This window comes from Drosophila miranda, chromosome XR (assembly GCF_003369915.1).
Source record: "Drosophila miranda strain MSH22 chromosome XR, D.miranda_PacBio2.1, whole genome shotgun sequence".
Classification (NCBI taxonomy): Eukaryota; Metazoa; Arthropoda; class Insecta; order Diptera; family Drosophilidae; genus Drosophila; species Drosophila miranda.
Genome location: NC_046674.1, coordinates 20572601 through 20598476, shown reverse-complemented (window position 1 = coordinate 20598476; position 25876 = coordinate 20572601). Strand labels below are relative to the sequence as shown.

The 25876-nt window shown below is 44.7% G+C and overlaps 2 protein-coding genes across 2 annotated transcripts in view; both read right to left on the bottom strand.

Annotated features, from left to right (window-relative positions):
• LOC108153550 (neuropeptide Y receptor type 6) overlaps positions 1-25876 on the bottom strand; it is a 37934-nt gene that overhangs the window by 5558 nt on the left and 6500 nt on the right. Inside the window, exon 2 of the mRNA XM_017283618.2 lies at positions 15833-17928. Within this exon, the coding sequence (XP_017139107.1) occupies positions 15839-17689 (1851 nt within the window). The 5' untranslated portion in view covers positions 17690-17928 and the 3' untranslated portion in view covers positions 15833-15838. The remainder of the gene's footprint in view (positions 1-15832; positions 17929-25876) is intronic.
• LOC108153549 lies at positions 3018-5167 on the bottom strand. Its single transcript, XM_017283617.2, has one exon. It carries the CDS (start codon positions 5089-5091, stop codon positions 3157-3159), a length of 1935 nt encoding a protein of 644 aa, XP_017139106.1. The 5' UTR covers positions 5092-5167; the 3' UTR covers positions 3018-3156.

The window sequence follows — 25876 nt, the reverse complement described above, 5'->3', positions numbered from 1 at the left end:
GTCCCCAAACCCAAACACACAAAAGTTTCCTTTTATTGTTTGGCCATTGTCTTTATGCGGCGATTGTTCTTTTACATTATATTCTATATTGTCCAGTTGCCAAAAGTTTTCCCAACAAAATCAATAGGGAATGGGAATAGAATAAAATATTTACGAAACAGACCAATAAATAAATCAATGGGGTGGAAATTTATGTAACTTCCTCGTAGGTGGTGACTCTTTGGCTCTGGGTCGAAAAATGTGTTTGCTAATTGATGTGGCTGAAACAAATGGCCAACGACTATCAACAATCCATCTAACTTCTTCCCAAAGAATCCCTGTCCCGATGCCCAGCAGGAGGACTTACCATGTATGCCAAGCACATCGTTTTAGCTGGGAATGCGCATTCCTGTCAAAAGCAACCACAACCAGTTGTAAGAGTACATTACGACTGCTCATGACTTGAGTGGATTTTAAGTTGGCCGCAATTAGATGGTGACACAAACAAGCTCTGTGCACTCGTCACTTCTCATGTGGCAGGTGGTTGGAGAGTGTGCCGCAGGCTCGACAGAGAGACAACCACGACGACGACAGCAACTCAACAGGAAATGTTCTTTTTAATGAGTGGCGATGTGGACTTAATTTAGCCCACAGATAGACAAACACAAGGTCAGGCAAGGATGATTAGGGTGTCAGGGTATTTAATGAATTTTGCACAGAGAGTAATTAGGCAACGACAGGGACAGGGGCAGGAAGAGGGACTGGGACTCGAAGAGGATCGGATCGGATGACAGTTCAATGGGCCCAACACGTGTTGGTCCTTATGTAAATGAAGGTGCCACATTGAATCGCAGACCCATCCGGGTTGACATCATCATTTAATGGAATGTTATCAAGTCATCGCCGTAGCCCCCCCATATACCACCTCCCAGCCCTTCATTGCTTTTATTTGATGTTTATATTATACCCACAGCCTTGGAGAGTGGTTTAAAAAACCAGTATTAGAAAAAAATTACTCAATATATGCATGACATAAAAACATTTAACGCAATGAAATTTAATGAGCCCAAAATGGCGCAGTTACAAGTACAACGAGGGGGAACGTTGTGAGTTGCAGCGGACACCGCAACTCTACAGTTATACCCGATACTAAGTCAGTATGGCTCTCCTCCGGCAGACGCCGCTAATATTGAACGACACGACAAAGAGTGCGTGCAAGAGAGACAGAAAATTAGTCTGAGCGTGTTGATTTGTTCCTTTTGGCTATAAAAATGATCTGATCTGATCCAGATTCAGCAATCTGATAGATATGATCATTATCTATGATTCTGCGTTTTTAGTTTTCTCGTATCCTCAATATTGTGGATGCAACAGATTTTCGTTCTTTGTGGGGGCGGAAGGGGGTGGGGCGAAATTTTGAGATATACGTTTTAAAGTGAGATCTAACAGGAGTGCGGATACCAAATTTGGTTACTCTAGCCTTAATAGTCTCTGAGATTTGTGAATATCCCCAGATTTTCATCCTTTGCGGGGGCGGAAGGGGGTGTGGCGAAATTTTGAAACAAACTCGTCTCGGTCCGATATATAAGGAGTGTGGATACCAAATTTGGTTGCTCTAGCTTTTATAGTCTCTGAGATCTAGGCGCTAATGTTTTACTCTAAGCAAAGCCGGCTATGCTACGTGTGTGTTAGAGAGAGACACGGCGAGAAAAAATGAAATTGTTTTCTTGATGCTGGCTTTAATAATAATTCGATCTTATTCAAATTCTGCAGTCTAAAAGATATGGTCATTCTCTACGATTCTGCGTATTTTCGTATCTTTAAAATTGTGGATGCCACAGATTTTCGTACTTTGTGGGGGCGGAAGTGGGCGGGGCGAAGTTTTGAAATATTTTTGTAGCAGTGACATATCACAGAAGTCTGGATCCAAAACATCGTTGCTCTAGCTCTTATAGTCTTTGAGCACTAGGCGCTAATAGGGACGGACAGACGGACAGACGGACGGACGGACAGACGGACAGACAGACATGGCTCAATCGACTCGGCTATTGATGCTGATCAAGAATATATATACTTTATGGGGTGGGAAACGATTCCTTCTGAACGTTACACACATCCACTTTTACCACAAATCTAATATACCCCAATACTCATTTTGAGTATCGGGTATAATAATGCCCGGGCGCAGGGCCATGAAGTATCCCGAAGAGGTTCTCCGCCTGTCAAAGGCGCCTCGAAAGTAAACTGATGTATTTTTAATTGCTGCATACATTAAAATAGATTTACATGACAAGAGGCAACGGGCAAGCAGGCCAAAAACACAGTAACGTCCTCGCAGAGGGGCAGAGGCAGACTCGCATACTCGTATCCCATCACTGCTCCCAAAAAAAGGATTCCCCAAGTCGGTGCTTGGGTTCTGAGTCTGACTCTGACCTGGACAGCTCACATGCAAATATTTACTGTCTCCGGCGAGGAAAGCCGAAAGCAGAAAACGGAAAGCAGTAGGCAGAAAAAGGCTTCCTCCATAGGCTGACTTGACAGAGTTCAGCATTAGATGAACCTATGTAAATCTGGATGGAATGCTTCTATTATTGAGCTTACTCCTCGTCACGGACATTAACCCTTGGAAATGTGCACGAGTCTGTGGGTTAAGTGAGGTCTTAGAACTCAGGCTTTGTGATTTTTCGAATATTTAACATGGGTTAATGAACTTTGAATATATTTATTATTTTTTTGTCTTCTTGCTCTTACATTATTTGGCAGAATTTAAAAGTCTTAGAATCATCTTGACAAATGCAGATTGTAAACATTCTTTGTCTGCCACTAAAATGTTAATTTAGGCCGGAAGTTTCGGCGTGATTATGGAACTGGAACTTGCCCTTCAGATAATGATGAATAAGTAAGGAGATTTCCTTACTCATGAACGAAGACGTTGTGCAAAACTTTCATACATGTAGCTTCAATCCTGGTATAGAATTGATGATTTGCATAAAAACAACCGGAAATCGGTACATATTGACTGTGATCAAGAAGCGTTACAATTTTCTGACAAATTTTAATGTAGAATAGAGGGTATACATGGTATAAAACATGGATTTAAGGGCATAATCAGGTATGAACATATTATCTGAAGAATTATCTCTATGGAATAGAATTGCAAACTGTTAAGACCTGTATCTAAACAGTGCTTTCGATCACGGATACAATATCCTCGGCAGCGTTGCACAACAGATCGTAGGAGAATATGTAAATGGAGTCCCGAAAGTATTTCATTTTCGTTAGCCTCCGCATAAGCAGGCTGGTCGTAGGTTCGCTCTGGAAGGTATTGTGTGCCTCTTTGGTCACGACGCAGCTGGGTATATTCTCATTGTCCTGCTCTTGCGTGGTGCTGAGGTCCTGCAGGCGCTGCTGCGTGGTCTTGAGAAGCTGCTTCTCTAGCTGCCAGACCTTCTCCTCCCACTCCTCGATGCGGCTGACGATGATCCCGCGCACATAGTTGAGCTTCGTGTAACTGCGCTCCTGCGGCCCGGTCAAAGCGCTCCCTTGTCCGCGCAGTCGCGCTAAGATTTCGGTGAGTTCCTTGAATAGGAGTAGGCGCTTCTGCGGGTCCTTGTGGTCACAGACCAGATCGATGAGCATCCGAACACTGTAGTCCCACTTCGGATAGGATCGGAAGGGCTTGTTCGCCGCAAAGAACTCCTTGAGCTGCTCGGCGTCCGCATGAGTGGAGCAGTGGAAGGTTTTGTTCCGTCGGTTGAAGGCCTCGCGGTCCTCGAGCTCGCGTTCATAGGGACACATGATAAGGTGTCTCTGCTCCAGAGGCAGAGCCATATGTAGCAGAATCTGTGCAGAGCTGCGTTTCGAGATCGCTATCTCTTCCTCAAGTCGATCGAGATACTCCTTGGGAGGGGAACAGCGTCCGTGCAAGTTGAGGGTTAGGGCACAGGGACGGTAAAAGAAGAAACGCGGCCGCATGGCCAGCAGCCATCGCTGCTTTACTATCGCCACCATTCGCGGCTGGAACATGACGGACACATCGCGAATCTCTCCGGGCTCTAGCCGGAAAGCACTGTCGTCGAAGACGAACTCGTTGTCCTTCGCATCGAAGAGCGTGTCGTTGTATGCAAAAGAACCGACGCGCATCCAGGTGAACCTGATGACATCTGCGCCACTGTTTTCGATTCGCATTACGGTGCGCAGGTGGTGCTGGTAGGGATTGCAACAGAAGGTGCGTTCCAGGATGGGCGAGAACTCCGGAACGTGCGGCTTGTAGTGCATGCCATTGATGAGGACACACACGCCAGTGCAGCCATGCGGACACCTGCACCCTGGATTTCGTTTAACCGAAATAATCGGCTTCGCTAGATTGTCGGGTTCCGTCATGTCGATCACTGAGGAGCTGGATATGGGGCTCAGGGACTCAGTGTTACCGCGGGGAGTGCCCAAGCGCCGCCTGCGGACAATTTCCAAGTTCTTGATGCTCGGATAGTACTCCAGCACCCTCTGTATATTGGGAAAATCCTTTACTATGCGATCTTTCAGAAGTTTCGAATTGATCCACTTGCTTCTGGGGAAGTTCCTAGAATCGTCTGTACCAAGGAGCTCGTCAGCCATTTGTCCTGGTATCCCCACAATCTCCACAAAGTCTTTCTGAGGCCGAGTCTCCTGAACAGGATCCGCGCATGGATGGAGCGCAGCTAGGGTGGCCTCCTTCTGAGTGGGATCCCTTGGTCGGGCCAGGTCCAGTATCCGCTTGATCGTCTCTCTATCTCGATGGTCAATGTAGGTGGGATGATTGAGTAGCATCTCCTTTGGCTCCTTGCCGGTTGCCTTCCGAAGTCTCTCCTGGAGCGCTCGCCTCTGGCGAAGCGTGTTCTTCCAGTACTCCAGGCGCTTGTCTACGATGCTCTTTCCCGATGACGCACTTCTTTGGCTGACGGCGACGGACTCGTACGTTGAGGCTGAGTCCTTAAAGTGCCCCAGTTCTAGGTGTGGATTGAGTACATCGTCAAGGATGCCACTGGCCAGGCGTCCTAGATCCGATGACCCTCCATCAGATCCGATCAGTAGATTCTGGCAAGAATCTGTACAGTATGTTGGAAATGTGCTCATTGTTCTGGAAATTTCTGTTTGAGTTATGATTCTGAATCGACTAACAGGTCAAGGGCAAGCCCCTGCGAGACAGAAATCTTTGTACATACTACGTCTACAGAAAAAAGTTCTACATTTTACACAGTTTCAGTCAAAGTTTCAACTCCTGGTTAACAAAGCTGTCAGAGCAAGCAGCTTGACAGTGATTTTTGCCACTTGTTTTCGGGTTCCTGCACACCCCACTGCACACAGTAAAGGAAGGGAAGGCGCGTCCTACGGCTGCGAGAAGTTCTCCGAACAATATTTCACGCCCTGACTGGAGCTCGGCTGTCGCTGGTGCTGTCGCTGATGTATTTGCTGTTATAAATATCCAGGGGCCAGCGACTCACTTAGTCGCCCAAATGATGTGGCATTATTCAAGTTATTAACTTGAACTTAGACAGACCATATACAGACCATCCATATACGTATACGTACCAGCATTTTGGGAGCAATAAGTGAGCTCTGCCATTTCTCAGTGGGGTGGGGGAGGGAGTGGGAAGTGGGAAAGTGAGGAAGTGGAAGGAGGAGCTGTCAACGCGCATTGCGTTGTTTTCTTAGCGCGTTTAGGCATTTTAGACGAAATTAAATTTTTGAAATATTTTTCTGCTTACACAAAAGTTGCTCTGGGGAATTGTGTGCCCGACTCCGACTCCGACTCGGCTGCGGTTGTTGGAAAGTTTATAAAATTAATTTGCCTGTGGCTTACTCCCGAGAGCAGAGGAACCAAGAGAAAACGTACCTTTAATTCAATTACAGAGTTTTAATAATGTATAAGCTATGCTAGTCGGAAATTGTCAAAGGACAATCACTGTTTGGCTTACAGAGCAAAAATTTTATTGGAAAGGGCAGTGAGGGACCTCCATTACCATTACCATAGATGGCTTGCGGTCAGGAGCCGTCAGAAGATCAAAACAAAAAGTCAGGCGAACACAAGGCTTTCCAATCCATAAAATAAATGAGAAAACTCCAAAAACTCCAAGTGGGATTACTCTGGATTTTAGGCAACCATTTTTAAAAAGTTTCGCAAATGTCCAAATATTTAAAGCAAATGTTTGATGGTGAGCAAAAGTTTTGCCGAAAAATTACCTTATTTAACCTGAAAAAAAAGCGAGTACCGAAAACAATCCATCACGCAGGCACCAACCCATCCATCTGGCTTCCTTGTATTGATTTGAAAATCAACTTAAATTTGCCTATGCTCAAGCTGTCCGGACAGGACAAGGCTTGACATGGATCCAGATCCAGATCCAGTGAGCCAAGTATTACAGCCCACTCAGCCAGATTGTCATTGACGAGAAGGCCCCATGGTGAATGAATGATTATTTCTTTGCTGGCACTTGCGGGGGATACTCGTATGAGTTTACTCTTATGTACGTACATATGTACATACATTCACGTATGTAGGTATCCGATCCCCAACAGCCATGGCCAAGACTGTTCGCTTCGCTGTGGCTTAATGAGATGCAGGTCGCATCCATATCCAGGTTGTCACAAACATGGAGAGAAGAGGCTTCTACAAGACACAGTTATTGGGGTCGGGATTGAGTGTGGGGCTTTGTCTGCGATATTCGTTTCTGTCTGAATTGCAGCTCCCTGCGTCAGCCCTGATTAAAATAACGTTAACATGCAGTGCTTTTCATCTCTGAAATTCATTCATCAGCAGTGACACTCTTGACTTGGTCTTGATATGGTACGCACTTTTGTTGGTTTAATGTGATTGATTTCTCTTGTACTTTAATTATTATTTTCCCTGGAAAGGCCACGACTAATGATCTGAGGCAACTGAGCTCTGGTCACAGAAAAAAATTAAAGAAAAGCCCAACAAGAGCAAGGAAAGTAATTTAAGCCATTTTTTTAGTTAGGACAAGTTTTGTTGGAATTTCTTTTTCCTTGTGGCGTAATTCTGTTACCTGTTTTTTTTTTTTTTTTCTTTTTTTACCACTGCGTGTGTGTTTGTATGCCATAAATTATGAGCAAAATATTTGTCAGGATTTGTATCTGCCAAAAGGTGGTTTGGTATGACAAGCTCAAGGCCTCGAAGTTTGGAGAAATAAATGTGGCTCAGAACAGGAGCGAGAATAAATACCTTCATATTTTTTGGAGCTGTCTCTCTGGAGTTTTATCATCGTAAATTAAAATGAAATTTGTTGGTTATTCTTTATCATCCCAACTATTCAGTTTCAGCTTATAAACATATTTTCTATATTTATTACAGGACATCATTTAGTCGGTTATCATCCCTTGCATCCCATGAAAGAACAGGAAAGGAAAAGCATCCAGCTAACGTCGAGCTACATTTATGATAATATTTCAGAGCCAGCTCTTGCCAAGATTTTCTTGTCTTTTAACATTTTTTTTTTTGTTGGATCTTTTTGCTCACACGAAAGTTTTTCATTCCTATCACCACTATTCCCCAAAGAGATGTTCCAAGTTCTTTTTTATCCTCTCTTGTGATGTAACATTAAAGTAGAAGGTCTTTAAGGAGCAAACATGCTCGCAGAGGCAGAAGCAGAGCCAGAGACAGAGGCAGAGGCAGAAGCAGAGGCCCATCAACGTTATGGCCAGCATTGTTTGCTCTCCACCATTCAGATTTTGTTTGCACTCGCACATAAATTAAGAACTGGCTGAAAAAATTCTGTTGGCTGATGACGGCCCCAACACCAACAGCAACCCCAACCCCAACCCCAACCCCAACCCCAAACCCAAACGCCAGCGAAGCAGACTTTTTCTTGACGCCCCTTAAGTCCCTGGCAACGCCACCTGCTGTCAGGTGGAGGTGCAGGTGGAGTCCTCGCAGAGAATCTTCCCGGAGAGTCCTCGACTCAAACGCAATTACAACGCCTGGCTCGCCTTGTGCTCAGCTCTACTTGTTTGTATGTCCTTATTTTTTCATTGGACTTCCTCGGTTCTGTAGACTGTAGGCTTGTCACTTGCGGCTCTTGGCTGCATAATTATGCCTTTCCGTGGGGGCAGAATAACCCAGTCTTTCAGTCAAAGAATGAAAGAGTGTAGTCCAATCCCAGAACATGTACAAAATGCTATAATGAAAGTGTAATTATATTTGCTTTTTGAGCGGGGAAAATGTGAAAGTAACCAAGAATGTCATCCCATTCTATGCGAATTGCCAGCTCCATTTCGCACATCACCCATCCGCAAGAACTCCTCGTGCAGAAACTGTTTTGGTATTTCTTGTTGGGCACTTATTATAAAAGGCATTTCTCGCTTCATTAAACGTTTAATTGCTAGATCCGATGCCTAGGCAACACAATCGAGGGAGGGCTCTGGCAGACTGGCAAAAATTGGATCTCTTTGGAAAACTTCAATAAATGCCAGGCCGCAAGCATTTTTAATATTAGCTCTAGTCCCCTCCCCGACTGCCGAGTACCGAGTGCTGAGTGCTGAGTGCTGGGGGCGCTTGACTTTTGCCTCGCCAATCATTAAACACAAAATTTAATTAACTGTTAATAAAGCATCTAATGAAGACAGCACCAGAGGCAGCGCGGCCCTCCCTTCCCAGTCGGTTGCGCCACTGTCAAGTTAATATTGCCTTTGGCTCATATAAAGTGGCGCTAAGCTCTGCTGTCAACACAGGGGGAGCCAGCACCAGCCCAGCCCTGCCCTGTCCCATTTTCTCCATGTGATTTTCTGTCCCTTCGGTTTGCTAGGTTCTGTGTGTGTGCTCCCCTGGTCAGGGATCACAAAGAAAACTTCAAGCATAAATTATAATGGAACGAGTGTATACATTCGTTGGGGCAGAAGCAGAGCAACCTGTCCGAAGACTGCCACGTACCGCACATACTCGTATAAGTCGAGGCGAACGCCTTTAATGGCATTTAATTGAGCATAAACTGGTCTCGTTTTTATAGACAATTTTCATCAATAACAAAGGACGAAATTCAGCCCGACATTAAGCCATCCCACATATAAAATCACTCACTTCCTTTCTGCTAACGAAATGTACGAGTACACTGAAAATAATATTATGAAAAACAAAATAGTAACCGTCTTGGAAAAGAGGAAACCAACTTTAAGGCGAACGTCATTCAAGAAAACGAATTTGTTTTCCTTTTCATTTATTTCCCCATCAGTTTTCCCAATATTTGTGGCTGCCAAATTGAAATATGAATATTGGAAATCTTTTGATTTGATCAGCGACGCTTGAGCCAGTGTAAATCGAACGGCTGCCAAGTCAGTTAGAAATTCCAGTTGCTGCTTCGGGCCAGGCCGTAGCTACTCACATATATGTATGTATGTATATGTACGTGCCTGGCATGGCCAAGGACCTACAGCTCCAGCTCCGAGCAGTCGTAATTGTCGTGGGGCACTTTGGATGAGTGAGTTAAACGCCTGAAATGATGTTTGACTTAGCCTAGTCCAACATGTCTGGGGTCTGCGTCTGCGTCTGCGTCTCCTTGTGCGTCTCATAATCGGTGCCACATAAAAAGTGCCAGGCAACGGCAACTGGCAACTGGACTGGACATATGGATATCTTCGCATATCCAACGCAGATATATTTTACTGAGCAGCAACTGAAGCATACCGACAACAAGTCAATAAAATTTATGACCATCACTTTCAAAGTGTCGAAAGTTTTCCTTCTCTTCTTTTCTCCTTCTGTGGACAAGCGCTCGAAGCTCGGTCGGGGGTCGGGGGTCGGGGTCGGAGGTCTCTGGTCCGTCGCTTGTTTTCTATAATTTATGCCGGAGGATAGCAGGAAAGGCAAACAACGCTCATAAATTTCTTGCAGGGTTTCTTGGCACCTAATCTGAGCCACTTTAAACTCGCTTTAGCTGCCCCTCGCACTCGCACTCGCACTCGCACGGCCTGCCCAAACTCCATCTACGAGTATATTCGCACTGTTGTCTCTGGCGCTTTCCGCTTTAATTGTTTGCTCAACACCTTGGCCAGTTTCGTGGTAAGGTCTCCCTCCAATGTTGGTCCCGGTCCCGGTCCCGGTCCCGGTCCCGGTGCCGGTGCCGGTCCAGCTTACCCAACATAATAAAAGCTTGTTAGCGTAATTGCTTAATTGGCCAAGACTAGGGCCATTCCAACGCTCCTTCTCCGTCACCGTCATAGCCTGCCGCCCTAATGGAAATGTTTGCTGCTAGCTCTGCTAGTCCGATGACCATGAGGGTTTCACCACTTGGACCCGTATGCACACACTGGCAGTATCCGCATCCGTATCCGTATCCGTATTCGCCTGGCTTTCTGGCCACACGTATTGAATTGAGTGCGAAGATGGAGTCGTAATTACCTTGCTTCGGCTTTATCTGACGACTTGTGGGCTTTTTATGAACACACAATCTACGAATATATAATAATGTGAAAATCTGAAAGATATATAGCCATCCAAAGAAGAACACATTGAAGGAACATCCTTTTTTAAGTGCTCACCAGGTGCATACGGACGAATGACAATTAAAGCACTTGTCTCCGTGCTGTTCCGTTTCCATTCCCTTCTTAAATGTATTTATCTGAAAAGGAATCTCAATGAAATTCCTGTTCTTTTATTAGTCTTTTTGTTTGTTCTTCGACAAGCTAATCAGACAAAAGGAATCTGTTGGAAATCTAGGAGGCAACTGCCACAGTATCGATTACCACATCAACTGGTAATTGGCAGAGGTTGTCGTTGAGGCGGGAGGGGTGGGAAAAGGAGCGTAGTCAGGCATCAATTAGAGGCTTCCTGGTATGCCATTTGGCTAGAAGGAACTTCATTAAACGCATTTATTTCCACACACACACACACACACACACACACACACACACACACACACACACACACACATACGTAGCAAATATCTGTCTGTCATTCAAGTTGGCTTATTCAGCAGCTGCCGACAGCATAAATACGATTTGATAGACCTATCCATAAGTACCCCAGCACCACACACTCACTCTTTGTTTGGCAGGCGCTTAGTCGGAGGGGGTCCAGAGACTCAACTAAGATACACGAAGTGATTCTGCCCGTCCTTTCAACACTGCCCGTCAGTCTAAGCTTTTGTGTGTGGTGCGAGTTAGTAAATGGTAAATGTCACTTCTGAAACCCCCTTTTGCCATGGCCAAAGGAACACATGTTTCATAACACTCAAAATCCCCCGATTCGATTCGAGGACGACGACGACGATCGCGCGAACAAGTAAATGCCAAGCAATAATTTTTTTATTGCCAGCCAATGCCAATGCCAAAAACATTTCGTATCGAGTGTGCGTACTACGTACATATTGAAATAATGGCATTCCCATTTATGTGCGAGGTTCTGCGCGTTTGAACGTACATATGTCTCTCTGATAAGCAGCCAAAGTCCTTGTTATTGTAGCCGTTAAATCCACATACACACAAAAGACTTGAACTCGAATCCACATATGAATATCTGTGGGCGTGGCATGTGGGCTGCATTCACGATATTTATGCCCTTTGCTTTAGTGTCGGTTTAATCGGCCTCTTTGATTTTATAACACCATTATGCACTTTTAGTGTGATTGATTGCAGGGGTAGGATCTCACTTCTTGCACCCCCTTCTCCCGTGTCAAAAAAGAACACATAACGACTCTGTATTCTGTGTATTCTGGCCTCCAATTTAGACAAGAACAACAAATACAACAATACAAAAAGAACGACAGATTTCTAAGAAATCTCAGGAGCCAAAAAGAGAATCAAAATACACACGGACACACCCGCAAGATACCCGCCACTCGGATACCACTTTCTTCTCAGAAACCGAATATATTGAATGTCTAGGAAATTGTGTGCTTTCTCCAGGCTGTTTCAAATCGGTAGAAAAAGTTTGGTAAACAAACCCAACTTTATTTAGCTCTTAGTGATCCAGGTTCATACAGACGGATATATCGACTCGAAGATCGACTTTAAGCAAGAATACACATGGATTTGAAGGAATTCATATAATACGCTTACAGGAATTAACCTAGCCAGGGAATTGATTGTAAAGGTTCCCACCACGTTTTGTTTTTAATTTTTATTAATTATAAGCTGATACCTAGCTTAAAATCTGACAGAATAGTTTTCATAGAAACAGACAGAGATACCATCTATGGCTGTGGTTTGTATGTACATATATGTAGGTATACTTATGTATATATGTGTATATGTACAATGTAAATACTTTAGAGATAATTCGTTCTGTGCGTTACACAATTCTGCCCACTGTAATGGTATAAAACGTTTTGTTTATGAATAGGAAATATTATCAACAGCTAAAAATGGTATTTTGTTTGTTATGTTTCGGCTTAAACTTGTTCTGTATAATAAACAACATTTTCGTCGGAAAAGTAGCACTTTTCGAAAGAAACTACGAGTAGTGTTGTGATTCAGGCGTACTCCGCCCGTAATCCCACATCTGTTGGAATGAGGCGGACGAGGCCAGTGACGAATCACCGCTCCAGATGGAGCAATGGCGCCAGGACGTTTATTGGTTTTTCTTTTATTAATTTTATGTTTTTCTAGTGAATGCTACCGCCAGACGGTCTTACCCTACAGATATCTCGATTCGATTTTCAGGACCGAGAGTTGAAACGATTTTCAAAAGGGATTATCGGTGATATTTTTCTTGGTGCATCGGTTTTCACCTGCTCAAAGTCCGTCATTTAGAACTTTTCCTTGACAACGCACTTTTCCACGCTCATCCGTGGTGGCATAAGAAAAGTTGCGCACAATCTGTCGTGGCATTTCTTATTGAGAACCAAACCAACGGCACGGAACGGAGCATAGCCACGGCAACGCCGTCACCTGAGTCCAAAGGCTTAACAATTGTGCAGCCAGACTGTCAACTTGCTGAATGTGTTAGGCACAATCCGAACCATTTTCTCCGGACTTATCCCGTCTGCACAGGTCATGGTACAAGGTTGGCGACGCCAGCTCCAGAAGTGCTCCATTTCATCATAGCTTATGCGGATTCTGAGAGAAGGACGGAAGAGCCGGCACACATGCCACAGCCCTTATTATCTGGGTTGTTAAGTTACATAGCGAAAAGACAAGGTGATATGTATTTATGGCTGCCAATATTACATACATATGAAGACTTTTCTTGACGAAGTACTTGTCGATATGAGGCCATTATCGCATTACACGCATCAGCTGATCATCATTATTTATTTCACGCCAATTAGAAAAACGTGACAGACAGATTCTCGATGTAACTCGTATAAATAAACAACAGACTTTAACTACCGAGTATTTGATAATTGTGTATATTCACGGGTAGATAGTTATCGGATAAGTCTGTTTGCCCTGTGGCTGGGGCTGTCCTTGCCAAACATTTTGTTCCCGTTTAACCATTTGCAGTTTTCTGCGGCTGCCAATGGCATTTTAAGTGCAGCCGTGCGGCGCCTGAGGCCACTGTGGAACAAAACTTACTGCAAATTACTGCGGTGAGTGTTTCGGATTGTTACGAATTTGATCAGAACAAAAGAGGCAAAGTTTAGGCCCTACTACGACTTATCAGTGGCAGTCGGGCTGACATTGTACTGGTCCGAAATCAAAAGGAAGTTTGTGCAGCCATTTGCCATTAGCAGAAAACAAGAAAAACACTATTTAGTTTTAAAACAAAACTTTCTCGCTTATTTACAGTCTCTGTCTGACTGGCTCTGCAACTGTGCGAGTAGTTGCTCGAGTTTCTGCTGCTGCGGAGCACTGAACCTCCCTCATGCATAATGCAGATGGGTTGGACATGCACCATCTCGAAAAGCTTGTCGGTCCGTTTACTGAGACAGATATGCATGGCATTCTTCTTCATTCATTCATCCATTCACCCACTCTCTCATTCATCTGTAGCTCTCTTCTCCAGCTTCACCACAGCCCTGGCCACAGTGCCTGCCATTTATTTACTGTCCAGCCTCTCAGGACTGGAAGGCTAATTAGGCACAGCCGTGTGGGACTGTGCTCCGCTAACGACCCGCCTGAATAATTCATTAGCTAGCCTGCTAGGGGACAGCAGGCCTCTCCCCTCCTCATTCGCACTACTCACATCCACACCCACATCCACTCATACGAGTTTTGGTCTCGTTTCGGTTCGCTCTAAGTCTATGGATTCAAAAACAACCGCAAACATAACCAAAATGTAAACAGGAACATTCTCTGTGGTTGTGGCCCAGATTCAACATATCACAGGAATATATCTCCAGACGAATGCAGACATGTACAGTGTACAGTGTACACACATTTGTAATTTTGTAATTCTATGGATTTACTAACCAAATAGTAATATTTCTGACTCCAGTGATTGTTATACTATAGTCTTATAGTACATACATATATGCCTTCAATGTACATAATTTTGCCTTCCATTTTCGATTAGCCCCAAGAGACTATACTTTTTGGACGCCATCAGCTCTTTGCTTTTAATCAAATTAAATGTATTTATAAACTTTACGATCTCTACCATATATTCAGACACATACTAGACATTAAAGACAATCTCCCCCATAAAGAATATAAATAAATATGGGGCTCAAATAATGTAAATTCTGCTTGGTATTTATCGGGCAACATTCAGATGGTAATTCTTGTTCATATAATATATTAAGTATGTTTATGTTGGTGCACCTGTCTGGCCTCGGGCATTGGGGGGATACGACCTTAAAGGGCTCCTTTATTGTCGGCACGTTTTTCATATTTCTGTAATCCATTACCAAGTCTTCCCCATCTGTTAAATGGACGCAGCCCGGCCTGGGTCTGAGTCCTGTGTCCGAGTCTCCTTCAGAGCCCGCCACCTGACTTCAAAAGTTCTTTCGCTGACCATTTGAGGAATAAACTTTTAGCATAAGTATTATTTTTCTTATGTCTAAGCCGATTATAACGAAGATGTTATGCTCTTGGAAATGAATGTTGCGTTTGTAAAAAACGCAGCGTAAATATTTTTCCTTCAAGACAAAATAAGACATTTACAAAGGATTTGCTGATGAAATTTCATATATTTTCTTTCCCACATTTTCTTCTCTACTCTAGAGTAGACATTAAAGGTCAGAAATACTCTGAGGCAAACTTCTGTAGATTGCAAGGGAATTTTTACTACCAACAGGACAAAGGTAGCAGCAACCCAGTCCACCAGGCTCATGGCTGGGTGAGATTTGTGCTCGAGCAGGGCACATGTTTTGGCTGACTCATGGCAGCTGATTTACTGCTCTTGGGGGTGCTAGGCAAATGTAGGGAAACTTGCCACGTACTGCCCTACTTCCCCTCCCCCTTGCTCGGCAACTGAAACTCTTCTGCCAGATGCTGGATGGAAGCTGCAAGTTTGCTTGCATTTGCTGCAACTGTCATAAAAGACATGCAGGTTCGCTTTATTTCCACTAATGCGTTGTTCTTTGTCAGTGGGGAAAAACATGATTCCTTCATCAGAATACTATTTGATTCAGCAGTTCTTTTGGCCCTGCATTCGCAATCAAACGATGAGCGCCAATCCAATTGACTCTCGAATTTTTGCCTGAAAGAAAGAGAACTATGCGGGAAAAGTTCTTTTGTGATATTAGTAGGGTGCTTTTCGTTCCTTTGATATTACGGAAAGAGAGACCTATCCTCTCTAATGTATATAATGATAGACAATTCTTAAATAATTGTGTAGCACATACAAACATATGTATGTGGAAGTTATTCTATTTAATATTCTGGCGATTTGGGTGTGTATTCTAAGTGTATGGAGTAATACCTCCGATATTTGTCTAGCATCCATCCCATCCATTATGCTCAGATTTCAGATCGTACTTACCCTATCTCAGTTAATTCGTGTACCGATTTCTCCTCCTCCACCTCCTTCGGCCAACTCGACCATCACATCCGACTCCCGGCAGCTGGTCGCGCTCGTCTCGAGGATACTGATGCCCGTGGTATTGTCGGAGCTAACGAATGGTGTCTCGCTAAAGCGCACTTCCACCGTCTGCTCGTCGCCAGAGTCAATGTAGTCTCCATCCTCGTCGGTGCGCCGGCGGACGCGCCTCATCAGCTCCACCTGCTGCGGCTGCTGGAGATGCTGCTGGTGGTGCTCCCCGCCATGGACGAGGGCGGCGTTGATGCTGCGTCCACTGAGAATGGGCGACACTGCACCAGTGCCATTGCCATATGTGGGCTCGCGAGGTATAATCAGGAGCTTTTCCTTGGGCAGGCAGGTCTCCTGGGTGATGCCGTTGTCGTCCTGATCCTCCGCATCGCGACTGCCGCCGATCCCGCCCTCGCCGTTGCCATGATGGAGACGGGGGCCGCAGGTGTTGCGATCGCTGCGGTTATAGCCGCGAGTGATGTTGATGATGTTGTTGTTGGAGGGATTGAAGCACGGCAGGACGTGCTTGAACTCCTTGCGGAAATTCTCGTTGAGCCAGGCGTAGAGGAAGGGATTGTAGCAGGTCGAGCTCATGGCAATGGAGTGGGCCACGAAAAAGAACAGTATGTAGAACCTCCACTCGTTGGACTTGACGTCAAAGTCGTCGAATATGTTGACCAGATTGATGGGCAGCCAGCTGAGACCGAACACAGCCACCATGGCGATAAGCATGCGGTTGGTTCGCTTCTTGCGATCCCGATCCGCCTCCTCCCTTCTCGAGGACTTGGAGCCCGGCTTGGCCCTGGCCCGCTGGTTCAGCTTCACCGAGATCCACACGTAGCAGATGGAGATGATGAAGAACGGCAGCACGAACTGCAGCGTGGTGGTGATGGCCCCGAACACCTTGCGATACTCCTCCGACGGCCAGTTCTCCTCGCAGACCATCCGGGTGTAGGACAGGTCCGTGCTCACCCCCGAGGTCATCACCTGCATGTAGGCTTGGGCGGCGGAGGTTGCGTCGGGCGCCTCAATGAACCCTGTCACATCGTAGCTCGCATTGAACATCATGGCCGCATCCGCACTGGTGTCGTTCCCGCTCATCTGGGTGCCGTTAATCACCTCGTTAGTCATCTTCACGTACATGCCATAGGGCACCGTGGCCAGCAGTGCAATCACCCAGATGCTCACAATGATCCCGATGCAGGTGGAGAGCTTCATGCGCGGGTGGAATGGATAGATGATCACGAAGTACCGATCTATGGCTATGGAAGTGAGAGTCAGCGTGGATATGTAGATGCTGCAGCCCTGCGCGAAGGACACCAGGTGACAGAGCGTTCGCCCGAAGGCCCAGCGGCCCATGAACGTGTACAGCGGCGTAAAGGGCACGCCCAGGACGCACAGAAGGATATCGGACAGGGCCAGGTTCGTAATGAATATGTTGGTGACAGTTTGCATCGCCCGGTTCCTCAGCACCACATAACAGACCAGGACATTCCCGAACACTCCCAGGACAAAGACGGTGGCGTACAGCATGTAGAAGAAAATCTGCACGAACTGATTGTGGATGACGCCTCCCGACTTGTCTACCTCTATTTGGGCCGCCTCTGCTGCTGCTGCTGCTGCGGCTGATGCTGCGGCTGATGCTGCTGCCGATGCCGCTGCAGATGCCGCTGCCACTGCTGCTGCCCCTGCGGATGCCGCATCCGCCAGACTGATGCTCGTCGCGGCCGTGGTCAGGCTCCAGTTGGTGGTCGTCGCTAGCGGCAGCTGCGTGGTCGTGGTCGTGGCCAGCCAGCTCAGGATGGCCATCTTGTGGGCTCTGTTTGGTCTGGCTAATGGGTTGAGTGCTGGGTCAGAGTCAGAGGAGCTGTCCTATCTGTGCTCTCCTACTCGGTGGGTACTCGTCTTCCGGTTGGGAATGGGCTTCGCCGGATGTGCGCCACTTAAGCGGCCATTTCCGTCTCCGTCTATTTTGATCTCCCTACGTTGTTGTTCAGCAAATTTACTTCGCTACTTCGCTCATTGCTAATTGACTGAGTCTCCGGGTTCTGTAAATGGAAATGAATGATAGAGAGATGTTTTAGTTGAAGTATTTTCTCTACATGGGGGTGTATCATCCTTCTATCAAAGCTTTCAGCTAGATTCCCTCTCGCATATCTCATTATTATGACAACCGAACCTTAGATACTCGTACCTTGAAAACTTCCTGGCATCAGTGCCAAAGTTTCCATTGATATTGTAGATCCCTTCATTAAAATTCATACAAAAGTTTTTAGTTAGGAATCGCTTGTCAGATGGACTTTAAAAGTAAGTTCTTTCCTCCACACCGCAGACCTCGTTTTCCCCCGATTTCCCAGTCGGTACTTTGCCTTCTGGCTTCTGCTTTTTGGCCAAAAGGGATTAAGTTGTTGCCTTGACTGGCTTTTATTTTTAGTCCCTGTCAGACACGCTTCCAAGGAGCAGCTCCTCCTTCTCAGCGGGCTTCGGGGGTAGCGAGAGCGAGATTATTAAAAACAATGCGATTGTGGCAGTAACTGTCTCTGTCAAATGGGGGGAGGGCCAAGTGCAGTCAAGCGATAGGCGGAGGGCGGTCGGAGGAATCCATGCTGCGGAAATGGTCTGGGCCAAGACGGCTTTAAGCCAGAACTCAGTTGTTGGCTGATGTTGAAGCTGGAGCTGCAGCAGTTGTTCTTCGCACAATTCTCATCACGTCGTGCACTTGACGGGCGGAGCTTAGTATCTCGATTACCCCGAATGACCACTGCCAGCATAGAGTTTCCCAATTAGACTTTGCATCCAATCGAAACAATCGATAATAGGTTGCTGGTTGCTGGTGCCTGGCGAATGCCGGGGCGAATAACGAGCCGGACGACCAGAACACACCAAATCCCACCATTGTACCAGGCTAAGCCCTGAGCAGAGAACAGAGCGGCTTTTAATTTCGTGTTTACAATGGGGAAGTAAATCGGAGCTTTATTGCTGATTCAAATGGCCGAAAGTTTGGCAATCCCCCAGACGAAAATTCCGATAGTTGATGGCTTCTGATCACGTTCGCTAAGCAAATTCAAATTTAATTGGATTGGCATAGAAGAGCAAAGTAGAGAAGCACGGCCGAATACCGAAGTTCCCACAATCAGCAACAGCCCCAAGCACAGCCCCAAGCACAGCCCCAAGCACAGCCCCAGTCGTGGCACCAGACGGCCTAGAACAATGTTCGTTAAGCTGCAACTTTTACAGCTAAGAGCTGGCTAACGCTACGTCCCTGCACTGCCTTGCATGCCACAGATGTATGTTTTCTCGGAGGACGAACCTTTTACAGGGCTGGGAATGGAATTTCCACTTTTAATGAATACATATGCTGAGCACCCTGCTTTCCAGATAACTATGCCAATCCACTCGATCCAAGGAGATTGAAGCAATTCAATTAGTGCCCATAAACAATGTGGCTTTGAGGGATGCTAACCAGATTGGAAAAGCTTTAAAGGAAGCCAACAAAAATATGCAAAATTAAACTTTTAAAGTTCGACTCTCAACGTTTAACTACGTGAATAAATAGTTAAAGTACAACTTTTGTATAGGTATCAGATGTAATTACATTATAAATTACTTTACCATTCCCCTCAATATTATGTACATATATCATTGAACTCTGAAAATTAATGCTGAATATTATGCGCTGTAAAAACAAGCCTTGAATTATAAAATTGGTCAGAGGCTGGAAGGCATCTCCTGCAGTTTATGTAATTTTAATCGGGAAATCAATCAAATAAATGCTCGTTTGATGTAAATTGTATCTAAATGATATGAATTTTAATCAATACACAATAAAGCACACAGCATGACTACAGATAAAGTGGCTCAACAAAAGGAGTAACAGGACTCAAGCCTTTCAATCCTTCAAGTCGATTGGGAAAATTATTGCGAAAACCTTTCTTCCCTCCGAATCCCTGAATTGGAAAATATGCAATATGAGGCATTATTAATCAAAGAAAAAGCTGCAAAAAATTGATACAAATTACACAAGATATTATGCAAAGCAGATTGGCGGCACCCTGGGGCTATGGCGGAATACCGGAATCCGGTCCGCAGGAAGAATGTCAAAACAAGGGCCCAGGGCAAGAATATAATCATTTTGATAAATTAATAGACGGAAGGCATAGCCGTAACTCTCCTGGCTAAGACCAGGGACCATCAGCAGCAGAGCGACCATGTAATTCAAACTCTGAATTCTGGATAATACGTGTATAGCGGGTATAGGTACGGTAGGTAGAGGCAACGACAGAAAGAAAAATTGCCAGTTAACAATTTTCATGGCTGCTGGTAGACAGGGGTGTGAAAACAGCCAAGACGAGCCATAAACTTTATCAAAATCATTATCAGCAGCCCGCATTGGCATCCCCCAAGTGTCATCATCGTCATTCTCATCCTCGACATCGCCATCGCCATCGCCATCGCTGATGGTCGGTCCTGCTCACGCGCCTTACGCCTTACGCCTTACTCCCATTATCATTACCAACAAGCAGCACAAAGCAGCTTGAGTGTGTCATCCCGTCCTTTCCTGTCCTGTCCTGTCCTGTCCTGTCTTGTCCCGTACTGTTCTGTCCTGTTTTGTCCCGCCTGTCGGCTGCTGGTGTCATCCTGGTGTTCCGTTGGAGCTACTGCTCCAACCGTATTGCCACACTTCGTAATTTTAATTTTGATGCATTTGTCACCATTTTTTGCTCGCTTTTATACTTACAATAACTTGTTCCTCGTGCCGCCTCTTCTTCTGCAACGATTTATCTTTGAGCCCGTGACATAATGAAACAAGGCGTTATGGCCGTGGCGAGAACAAACGTTCACTTTAATGGGATTTTATTCTGCCCTGCCCTGCCCTGCCCTGACCTGCCCTGCCCCGCCCTGCTTTGGCCTGCCCTGCCCCACCCTCCTGCACCATACTTGTACAGTCACAACAGAACATAACGTTAAGCTCCTGCTATAAGTGCTAGTATATGGCCTACTTATAGACGCGTGGAGCATTTTATGGCGACAAGGTGCATGCGTCTATCCAGAGGGTGAAAGCCATTATTGAATTTCGTATTGCAGGGGACTTAAAGATTCCATTCACACCATCGAAGGAAAGTCAAACATCGAATGGAAATACACTGTATAAAGACCAAGAGGGTAAATAGCATCTAACTCGTTAAAACTCGGTTTTTGAGAATTACAGCAGCCTGAGAATGGAATAATTTTAGTATAAATAGCCGGAAAGCTTTTAGATTAGGTTCGGGACAGTCAACAACCAGATAACTGTCGGTTAAATAGCGAGAACATTTCATGTAATAGTGAGATAACTTTCCGATACCCGGAAAATAATCAAATAACAGTCGAATAGTGGTTGGAACACTGTCGGCTAGCAATCAATCAACTTGCAGATAGCAGCCGGATGTTTGTGGAATATTTCGTCCAAAATACAGTAGTCCTTAATGTTGAAAATCTTCCTCTGCTCGGATTATAATATTATTTGTATTTTCATTCCTTAAAAAGATTTTGTTTATATTTAATCAGGAATTTAGCAAGTTAAAGTCACAGTTAGTTAACACAAGCTAAAACCAGGACATGCGTTGCGTGTTCTGGCAGAGGAAATATTTATTTTCTCCAACCCCAGAGCAACCTCGACCGCAACCGAGAACAACTTTGGCTAAACCCTGCCCCTGCTGCTGACCCGGCCCCAGTTGCCGGCATTAACTACTTTTTAAGCATTTTTGGTCTGGCAATGCTACCAGAACTCTGCCGTTGGCCCTGCTCTTGCCCCTCCTTAGAGAGGGAAACTATGCCATTAGCCGGCACATAAATTCCATCGACTAATGATGTGGCCAGTGATCAATGCTGGCAGCTGGCGCTGGAGATGAAGCAGGAGAGTTGCTCAACCAGCTTTTTGCACTAATTAACATGGCTATTTTTATGATAATCAATTACAAAGTTTCAGCGGAAACTTGGACGTTAGTTAAACTCAAAAAAAAGGAAGAAACGAAGAAAGTTTTATTCGCCATCAAAGAAATTACTCAACAGATTAGGGGCCACGACAGATGGATTGAGACGAGATGAGAACATGTGTTCACTGTCTATGTCTATGTCTATGTCTATGTCTATGTCTATGTCTATGTCTATGTCAGTGCCATGGATCGATTGATGACGCGGAATTTAATTAAAATTTCGATGAAAATTCGCTGGACTGCTTTCTGCTGCCATGGCGGGCACTTAAAATTGTTGCTCCGACTCGTAAGCAGCCACTTTGCATATTGTTCAAGAGCTGAAAGAATTATTATTCGTTCACACAAGTATCTGATGATGATACGCGAGTACGTATGCAGATATGTACACATCCAGCCAGTATATATATATATATATATATATATATATTCATAGCAGAGGAGGTTGAGGCGCACTTACTTATTTGCCTTATATGATTTATAGTTTTCGCAGCAACTAATTAGAGAGTTTATTCCCATTTAAGCTCTCACTGCACCCGATTCGAGGGCACGTCGTTCAGAAAACTGACTCACTCACTCATCAGTAAGAGTACGAGCATTTTCCTCTTTTACGATAGGCACATGCACATGAATATCGAGATCTATAGATACGAATACGAATACGAATACGAGCACGAGTATATCCACATATCAAAGCGCAATATATATATATACATACACACATACATATGTACATATATATCACAAATCAGACAAAATTAAATTCGTTGCGGAGCTGCAGGGATATCTGTATACCCTACCCTTAACAAGAGGTGATTCGTCATAGCTTTCATCTTATCATCCATTATATGCCCAATGCATAATAAGTGTAACTAAAATATTTCAAAAATCATACAATTTTTATTCATATTCAACCTGTCTGATGTCTTTGTGGGCCCAATCAATGCTCGGCAAATAGCCTGACTAAATTATAATACAAACAGCTGAATAAAACAACCAAAAATAGCAGCAAATTACTTCGACACGAGTCCTCGCACTCCATCCTCCATACTCCGCTGAGTGCCATCGTTTGGGCCGGGCTAAGCCCATTACGGCCCCAGTGGACAGACAGAGCGGCCTGATGCGATAAGCCTCAGCGACATTCGCATAAAGATAACACTGAAATCAAACTAAATGGCTAAAATTGGCAGGCAACAGCAACAGGAAATCCAGGCGGCAATATTTTATCAGAAAACAGAAATCGCATAGTATAAAAATCGCAGTTAAACATTATTAGGGGGCGATGGAGATAGGGAGGCAGGCTGGCAGGAAGAGACCCTTATAGCCATTAATAAGATTGTTTTAGCATGAATTTACGGCCGAAGGGCAGCCGCAGCCCCGCCAGTGACCCACGGTGGCGGTGCCGGAGCCGGAGCCGGAGCCGGAGTAGGAGCCGCCTCCCCTCCTTCCGCATTCTGATCCCCTTGCAAACACAAGCATTCGAGCCAAAATGTAAACAAGTCAGCCCCACAGTTTTCCCTACTTCGATGGCTTTCCTTGTTCCGCCCTCTCCCTCTCCCCTTCCCCATTCCCAGTACCATTCTCCACTCCTCACTCGTATAGCTGACAGTCTATTTGGAAATTGAAATGTTTGCTAACACGAGCCACTCGAAGTTCGCAAAGCCAAAAGCGAAGAAAAAATGTATGAGAAATAGGAAGAAATATAAAAAAAGTAAAACGAATTTCATACAAATTACACGGCCACTTTTGGCCAAAGCTCAACGAGGCATGCAGCCAAAGAGCCATCAGAGCCAGAGACGAACAATCCCATTCGCCCTTTCCCTAATGCCCCTGCCCATGCCCCTGCCCCATCCCCATCCCGACAAGGGGGCCCGCAGACCTGCCTGTGTGTGAGCTTTGTGCTTTGTGTTTTGTGTTTGTGGTAAGTGGTTCCGTTCCACCAAAGCAAGGCGCTTTAAAGTACCGCGAAAACACAATTTGAATATACCTGGCAATTACGAGTGGCCCGAGTGGTCGCCCCAATTATGATCCCCTCGAAAATTGTCCACAGAAAAACATACAATAAAGTGATTCACTTTTATTGCCAGCCATCTAGTAGTTTCGAGTGGAGAAGCTCTCTCTGCCATGCGATTTAATCATTTATTACAGACCCAGCGCCACTGATGTTCATAAAACAGTAAACAAAAAACAAACCCTTAAATTCGTACATTCAAAACACATTCGGATATGGCTTGAAAGTGTGTGACTGCATATTTGAATAGTTTAACATTTCTTGATTCCAGGTTGCACCTAATAAAAGCTGCCCGTTGACGGGGCTTCTAGGCTCTAATTACCAGTAGTCTGTATCGACATTCTTCATCATCATTCTAGAAGGACTCATTTCTGCGCAATACATATATAATATTTGCTTCTTTGGAATCTGGTCTGTGACCAATTACAGCAAAGTTTCCCTCACTTTGTCATGGCCGTCACAAAATGCCAAATACCCAAATTTCTGTAAACTAACGAGGCCGTGTTCCTGCCTGTAACCACAAGATAAGGATAACAAGACCAAGATTCGGTGGACATTCCTCTCTGGCTGCCTTGAGTTAAAAGTTTCATAATTTTCCATAAGCTTTTAAAAGGCCAATGCCTACCAGGACGAGCACGACTAAGCAAAACTTTTGAGAATTATTCGTACATATACATATGCACTCGTAGTTGTCATCGTTCCCCTCTCAGTGGTAATAACCAGAAAGCAGTGGGGGGGCTTAAATAAAAATGCAAATGCCAAGGACACAGCAGCGATGAACTTTCGATTGAGCGACATATGGGGGCGTTCTGGCCGGAGGGTGTGGCCGAAACCGAAGCCGGGGCCGAAGAATCCTGACAGGAGGTGTGCCTAACGAGGACACACTCGATGTGGTCTCTCGCTATCTGTCTGTCCGTCTGTCTGTCTGTCTGTCCTTCTATCTGTCTGGTTGGGTCTGTCTGTAAGACTTTCCTTTCTTCGGGTTATTTACTCACAATTTTCATTTTTCATATGCAAAGACAATAATTTCATTTACCATTTGCCGTTCAACTAAATAAATAAAGGCTATTCGCATTTGCAGATTATCTTTGGGGACTTCGAATATGTCCACTTGGATGGGGCTTTGATAGATTACGAATGATTAAAGTAACATTGAATGAATAATGACTATTTGGAAATTTCGATGTGTGTAGAATTTTTAGAAGCTTAAGAGCTTTTCGAGTTTGATTAAGCGAAGAAAAATAAGATATAATAAAAACCAACATTCTTTACATCGAAGATTGTGTTTTCGAAAAAGATCTTGTGAAGGGTCTCCCCAAATAGAGCTCATTTAGCACAGGGCTCTACAGAAACAAGTAAATCCCCACTGACGACATCCGCAGCTGATAGCGCGGAAGTAACGGCGAAGAGCTCTATATTGGGACAAGAATGGGTGCATAAGCTTAAAGGATCCTACCAGGTAGGATCTACCTACCGCGAGGTCAATGTTTCGCCCTACGATTACAATGTCAAAGAGAGAGATCTGGGCCTCAATGGGCTGAAAAGTTTCAGCGACAGGAGTAAAAGTTTGAAAAGTTTCTTCAATTTCTTGAATTTCTCCAACTTTCAAGAGTAAATAAAAAATAAAAAAATACAATTAATCAGTCAAACTAAAATTTCCGATAGAGCACATCAATTAGGCTTTATATAATGTCATGAGTCTTTCAGATTATTGATATATTTGTTTATATTATTCGAAACTGAAAAGTGAAAAGTATTGTAAATACCAGAGTCAATTTTAACAAATGCAGGATGCAGTATATCTTAGAAAATCTTACTTATATAAACGCCAAATAGTAAATGCCCTGTTGGCCTGTCTTTTGATTATAATTAAATTGTATTGATTCGGGATTTATGACAATATCATCTATCGTTTGTCTATTGTCTTGGAATGGTATTCCATTTTTGTTGTCGTTTGCCATTGAATGGCAGTTTACATAGTCACTATAGTCATCTTGTCCTTTGGCGAATACA

What these genes read in the sequence shown, in the direction of transcription:
- LOC108153549 (XM_017283617.2), bottom strand. Translation starts at nt 5,091, where the DNA reads ATGAGCACATTTCCAACATACTGTACAGATTCTTGCCAGAATCTACTG.